Raw genomic sequence first — 7602 nt, forward strand, 5'->3', positions numbered from 1 at the left:
AGACCTACTTCCTCTCACAGCTTGGGAGTAGCTTGATCTTATTTCCAGTCCTGTTATCAAGACATCGTTTATTCGAGAGTATTGTTCTAGGTCTGCTACTCTGTTTTCCAAAAAGTCAATTTTCTTTGCTTGTTCCGCAGTTTGCATTTTTAGCTGCTTGATCTCAGTTAGCAAGTCTGTTATAATTGACTGTTGCTTTGTCAGTGTCGCCAACTCACCAGACATCATATTCATGGCGTCCTTTAGTTCTTCCATATCTTTCTGCATTACCTTCAATGCCATCTTCATCCAATTTCTTAATCAAATCATCAAACCAGCCTCTGCCCCCTTCCAGTTTGCTTTGTTAGCCTCTCTCCTCCACCGTCAGCTGCTCCTCTCCTCTCGCCACCGGCTGTGAGGGTGACAGGCTAGCTGGTGTGATTTCTTGCTGTGCGGAGCTCTTGGTTGCTCGCAGTATTGTTACGCTGATGTCGAACACCCAAGATGAGCTCCAAGCACCACACCCAGTTTGGCTCGTTTGTGTTGTCTGACAAACATGAATCACCGATCTGCGTTCCACATCTCTACCTGCAGGCACAGCTTCAGGCCCAGTGGGCGCGGCTGCTCAGACCAACCCTCCAGTACTTCCTGATGCTAAAACCTGCAGTGATTTGGGGAGGTGGAAATGAAGTATAGTCAAAAAGTTGCTGACTTACAAAGAACTCAATGAACACCATATGATTAAGCTCATATGATGTTTCATGCTGGATTCCTCTGTTATTCTGTCTGAACTCCCTGACCTGCTCTTCATACRATTCCCCTGTAAGGTTTCCACAGTGACTGTAGCAAACTCTGTTCTGCCACAGTCACTGTCTGCACTTGGGTCTTTCACAAACAGCAACATAAAACCGTCCGATAATTATCTACAGTTACTAAGAAAACTGCAGTCTATGTCTGAAAGGGGATTGTCTAAGTATTTATTTAGTGAACGAATAATAATAATCCCAGGATGACACTAAATTTGATATCTTCCATATATTTTCAGAGTGTATACTAAAGCTGATCAATAAAACTGCTACCATTTTATCATTTTATTCTAAAACATAAAAATAAAATATGAAACCATACATTTTTACAACTGCACTATCTTCTCTGATGCATTATTAGAAAGCCATGTTTAAGATCCTTTGATTTAAAATTTATTAATTAAGCCAATAATAAAAAATAAAAAAATCTGAATTTNTATATATATCCTTGTTCTATTTTTAGCTATTAAGGGTTATGGCAAACAAATTATGTTCTTATGTTCTTTAGTCTTCATAATTGTATGTCTTCCTAACATCATGCAGACCTATTTTAATAATCTAATTTAATAATCTGTAAATGTGACATTTAAAAAATATCTAAACAATGTTCTCAAATAATACTAAGAAGGCTGTCTGCAGTTTTAGATTACAGTATTGTAAACATGAATAAATAGAACATTTCCAATGACTCTATGTCATCAGCAATGGTGTATTTTGAGCCAACATTCAGCTAGATTGAATAATCTGGAAATGAGTCATTCTAGCAGCATTGTTTGTTTCTGGATAATATTTATCAATGGATTACTAGAGTATTTACAAAGTGAGTCAAATCTTAGTGGTTTCTGTTTTATTGATACTGGCACTGATTGCACCTTCTGTGCTGTACATCATCTTCTACTGTCAAATTGGCTTTCTGACAGCATGTCACTGGTGATACAGATAATACACCTCAAAGGTGTGTTGGAAGCAAGTGCTGTGGATGAGCCGTTAGATATAATTCAAGTAAATTTAAAGTAAATATATGCAGAAAGAATTTTCTTTCTACTAAGCGCACGTTTTCTTCTCTCCTCCTTTTGTGAACAGTTCTGTGCTGGGCCACGTGAGATGACAAACATACCGAGCTTCTACTCCCTAAAGCAGCTGGTCATCATTCCCAAAGCCATATGCAAAAAAGAAAAAAAAAAAAAACCCAGTGGTGCAAATTTATCCAAACCGCTCTGTGAGAAAGTGGCTGCTGTTCCCACAATTGTCCTCAAACAATTATTGAACAAAGAACAGGGCTCGTGGCTTTTAAAGAGCAGTTTTTCCAACTACAATAATACAGGCCATCTAATGCAAGGGATACAAGACTCTCAGAAACAAACCAAATAAAGAGCTAGAGAAAGAACGGAAGGCAGATAAAAGCTGACACCCAATGTATTAAGACTCAGCTCTATTAGATATGAGCTTCTGCAAGGGTGAAGCCCCACAGCTTAAGGCAAGATACTGCTTGCTCATTGTGCTTCAGAGAGTGAGGCTGTGAAGGCAGTGTTGCCAATGCCTTCTTTATACAGCACACAGTCCCTCATGCATGATTTAGGAAAGTGAAACTCTTACTTTAATATTAAAGTAGGAGTGAAGTAGTAGAAACAAAAGGATGTGCTTAGCCAGCAAATCTCATTAAAAACTGATAATATACCTTTGAAAAAAATTAGCTAGCAGTCAAATGACAAAAAATAAGTAATTTGCGTCCAAAGAATAATTTCACAGCCTTTTTTTCGCGATTTAATCATAATTACTTTAGATTTAAGTTTAATGTAGGTTTTGTCTGCACAGTGGTACAGCTGATAGCGCTGCCTTTTAGCCTTTCGCTAAGAAGGTCCTGGGTTAGAGTCCAAGCATTAGCGCTGCATGTGCAGGGGGTACTCTGGCTGCATACGTCCAAAAATCATGAATTTTAGTTTAACTGGTGTGTCTTAGGTATGCATACTGTGCATGGTTGTGTGGCAAGTCTTTTTTAAAGGGTTGACCCCTTTCCAGGAATATACTTATCTTGTGATTAGATATAATCTTTTTGAGCAGGTTATGAATAAAATGCTACTACTACTTAAATAGTTTAGATCATTTCATAATAATCACCTCCAGTTTTTCAGCTCATCATTTCAGCTTCCTGCGTCCACTTTGGTTTTATGCAAGAAATTACATTTTTATATTTTTGCAGATATATTGCAGATACTCAGTGGGTCTTCAGTGTATTAGGATGGGTCTTCAGTATATTAGGATGAACTTGGCTTGGTGTTTCCAGTATCAAGCATCTGTGCCTCAGTCTTTCATGAGTTCAGAGAGTGAATCTCTGAATCCCAATGCAACACAGAGCTTTGCTTTGAATTTTCCTCCACCAATGTTTTACTCATGCCTGCATTACAGTAGTACTGAGTTACTGCTTGACATACTTCAATCTGTTATTTGGGCTGTAAATTAAATACAGGTTAGTTTTAGCCTAACCTGTAGCATAGGATTCAGTGACTTAAAAGGCTCAACAAGCTGATAAACAAGTCTGGTTATGTTTTGGGACTGCTGATAAAGAAGGCTGCTTATGTTTTGGGATTGCTCCGGAACCTATGAAGATAATTGTGCAAAGAAGAATTCTTTATAAAATGAAGAAAATTATGGACAACCCTAAACAGTCCCTTCATCCGGCTGTCATGAAAAATATACTATCTTCATTTAGAAGTTTCTTCAAAACCTCTAACTGTAATGTAGACAGTTACAGGAGACCCTTCCTGCCCCCAGCCATCACCATCTATAACAACTCTTGCACACTGCTTGTGACACATATAATGAGTTACAACAATGTTTAATTTCCCTTTGGGATTAATAAAGTATTTTTGAGCTGAATTGAATTAGTTTTCTGCCTTTACTTTGAGTTTGCTGGTAAAATTGGGGGTTTGCCTGGGATGAGAGATTGGGATGATTCTGTTTTAAACAGAAGAAAATGCTTATTGTCAATCAATAAGTGTTTCAGTGATCTAATTTTAGATTTAGGTAGTTAAAATCCCTCAAATACTTTATTTAACTTAGTAGTAAGTCCTTGGATCCAGATCTGAACTTTGGTTTGCATCTGCAGAGCTCTAATCCACACTTCCATATTAATGAGTCATTTTCCATCACTTCAATTCTGACCAAAATTATAAACTGAAGCTTACCTTCCTGATGTTTTATTATTCAAACAGCACAGAGAAAACAAAATGCATATCTACTTGATCTAATAATGGTATGTTTCCTCCAACCAACTATTTGTTATTATATCAAAGTTGTCACCTCTTTTAGTTTCTTACATAATAGTAATTTGTCTTGCAGGGTGCCTGGTGTGTGTTTTGGGGTTTTTACTATGTTTGTGTTCTTGTAATAGATCCACTTTTGGGTTGGGGGGGGGAGGCAAAATTGGACCTGAAAGCTTGCGCTGATCGAGTGAATATTAAAGGGTTGGGGAGATTGCACTCTGGATAAGTGGCTCTTGTTGCCGTGGAGTGTGACACTGCTCCTCTTTGTAATGATTCACAGTGCTCTTGACACATGATATTGTAGATATTCAGAGGATTGCTGGTTTTCTGCTGGTGAGGATTTTATCTCCAGGAAAAACAGTTTGATGTCTGTCAGCTGTTCCTTTACAACATTTAAATTCAGTAAAGCTCGCAGATTCCATAATTGAATCTAATTTCTGTGTAATTTTAGGTAAAAGGGATTGTTTTTCATAAAGGGTTTAAGTATTAAAGTAGACACGAGAGAAGAGGCACAGAAATAATGCTTTATTTCATTTAGTTGAAAGTGTTGTTGCAAAGCCAAAGATGTGCATAAGCTCATAGCGGATCTTTTTTCTAAGACATGAACCAGCTTAGTTTTACACATCCATTATGGCTGCTTAAAGCCCCAATCTCTTTAGTGCTAGGAGTCAAACAGGGTCAGGCCGTGTCACAATTTTAGGATGAAGTTTTCCCCATTTAGAAATTAAATCTGGAAATAACTTTAAATAGAAAAAGACACATTTCATGTGAGACAGTTTTTATAAATCTTCCTAACATCCCTGATGTCCAGAATTAAGTCAGCTAATGCGGTGATTAATGTCATTATTCTTCCCACATTCGTTCTGATTAAACAGTTTTATTTTAAGTACATATATTTTCTCAAACCTGCTACCCAAACTTGTGATGCCTTTAGAAAAAAAAGTTTCATATATTTTGAGTTAGTTTTCTATGTTTTATAAACTCAAGTAAAATCACTGGCACATGTTGTATCTATAAAAAAAAGTCTATGATGTTTTTAAAATATTTACAGGGTAACCTTTTGGATCCTAATGCTGTTAGTGTTCACTACACTTCTTATTCAGATATAATTTGACAGTATAAGCCTTGTTGAAGCTGTATTTCGACTCACTCTATTTACTCCCAAAATTGTTAGCTGATCTTGTGAAGGTATTTGAATCTAAAGGTTAAACATGATAGATTTGTTTTGTTTGCAAGCCAACACCAATTACTCCTCTTTTATAATTAAAAGTTAATACAAAACATGAACTGTGCAGAAGTTTAAATTGGGATTTGTCTGAAACAAAATGAGGTGAATACTTAATCTAACAAAAACAAAACTCCACCTATAGTACAGGGTCTATCAAAAATTACGCACTACCTCGCTATCAAGGCTGCTGTKTGGGGTAGATTCATACTAAAAACAACAGCTCGGCCCTGTAACCAGAAGATTACCCTGGTTTTTTGGAAAAGGATCCAGCTGTGGAAATACACCCAAGTTCCAGAAGATTTTGCCTTCAGGTTTTGTTCATTTTAAACATACCAATCAATTTCTATAGCTATAAAAATCCTAAATAMAATTTTTTGTTCTAAAAATTTACAAATAGGCCTAAAACCAGTTCTGAAAGCTKTTATGCTTTTTCTTGTCTGCTTTATGCATCCTTTCCCACTAAAAAACAGGAGCACTGGACACCACGGAGATCTTTAAGATGAGCAGGATGTAAACTATCAACATGAGCCAATAAAGGWTATGAGTGTTTCCGAGTTGTAAATTTGTAGGAGACAACACAACAGATTAGTTATGATGGATTATAAGGCTCTGAGATCAGAACATCCTGCCATATTTTCCTCTCTTGCACTTGAATAAGCCTTGTTGAATAGGCATTATGTGCATTTCTAAGTGTCTGCATACCCAAACCTACACACATATTAAAAGTTATGCAAGGCAACATCTGTGTAATTGAAATAAAGTATACATTTCAGGCTCAGCTTTATAAGCTTTTTTCAACAGACTAGTTTCTATTTGGAAAGTTTATCAGTTTAATCTAACTTTATTAGAAAATCGCATCCAGGTGAGGATAAGCACTCACAAGAYTGATTGTGAGTATTCTTCTACAATCATTTTTATCAAACTTTAGCAAAAAAAAAAAAAAGTAGAGACTAACCAGGGCCTTGCTGTAGGAACATCTCTGACAAGATCTCTTCGTGAAGGAAGAGAAGTGCACCTCCAACGCCAAGCAGCAGGATGAACCAAAAGCCACGGGGCATTCTTCGTAGTCGTATGCAAAGGGAATCCATCTCCATCCTTAACTTCATCCACACCATAATGCAGCACAGTATGGTGCGTATATAATAGGTTCTGGGGAAATATTAAAAAAGAGAGAAATGATGACTGCTTTTAGATTGTTTTCAGTCTAATCCATCTTTATAACAATGCAAAATAWAGCAGCAGGCATAGCAACACAGACTAACTTAAATCTGATAAACAGATTTTTTTCAGCTTATACAATGTTCTTGTAGTTTTTCACATTGCAAACACAAATGTTATGGTAATTTGTYGGGATTTCATTAAAACATGATCCATAATAACTGCACTGAGGATTGTAGCCTCTGAATATGAGCTCTATCACTGACCCAGCTGGTGTCCCCTTCAGTTAGGGAACATCGAGTTTTTCTTCTTCTTTTTTTTTTCTCTAATTACTAGTGACTATATTTAGAAGAAATGAAGCAATTAATAATTGGTTAATTTATTTTCTTATTGTACATTATACAATCATACYAATTCCATGCTTTGACCCCTCTGTGCAAACCATGGCTTTGTCTAAACGATGAAAAGGAGCAGAGTTCAAGAAAATTCWACTAAGACTTCTAAGGTTGATAAGATTCAACATATTTGCTTTCAGGTGTGAAAACAACTAAATGCAACCAGGGTTTTGCAGTTCTTGATGTTAAACTTATTTGTCTGTTTTTCTGTCGTGTTGTACAAAATAAATGTCAAATCAAATTTGGAAAATGTTTTGAAATCTTTTCTAACAGTTTCACTTTTTTACATTTCAAACCCTGAAATWACATCTTCAAGATCCACAGATTTCAGTTCAGTTTATTGATTTAGAGACAGTTAAAAAGACATGTCACAAAAAAAACTTTGCAAGAAAAAAACAATTTGATTCAGTCACATAGTTTCAATTAAACAATGCACTCAATGTCGTTTTTATATTCAAATTGGTTAAAAGGTTTCCTACAAGGAAACCTAGCAGAACAAACGCCAGAAACAACAGCTTAGTTTTTTTCCCRAAATGAATTTAGCTGGATCAACAGTCACGCTGCACAATACATACAGACAAATTTGAAGCTCTCAGAAAGAGTCACAGTACAATTATTTCAGAAAGTCACACTTTTTTTTGTTCTCACACGTGAAAGTGTGAGGGATTAAAGTAGTTATAGATTTCCAATTTGTAGGTAACTCTACAACCTATCCCTGCCAGCATGCCTAGGTGGGTCCCATGTGGGGAAAAGGAGGGCAGACCAGATGGGTC

At 36.4% G+C, this 7602-nt stretch overlaps 1 protein-coding gene across 1 annotated transcript in view; it reads right to left on the reverse strand.

The window, feature by feature from the left end:
- chst8 (carbohydrate (N-acetylgalactosamine 4-0) sulfotransferase 8) overlaps nucleotides 1-7602 on the reverse strand; it is a 213928-nt gene that overhangs the window by 152626 nt on the left and 53700 nt on the right. The window contains exon 2 of the mRNA XM_008405530.2: nucleotides 6232-6425. Coding sequence (XP_008403752.1) covers nucleotides 6232-6425 — 194 coding nt within the window. The remainder of the gene's footprint in view (nucleotides 1-6231; nucleotides 6426-7602) is intronic.

This window comes from Poecilia reticulata, linkage group LG3, assembly GCF_000633615.1.
Source record: "Poecilia reticulata strain Guanapo linkage group LG3, Guppy_female_1.0+MT, whole genome shotgun sequence".
NCBI lineage: Eukaryota > Metazoa > Chordata > Actinopteri > Cyprinodontiformes > Poeciliidae > Poecilia > Poecilia reticulata.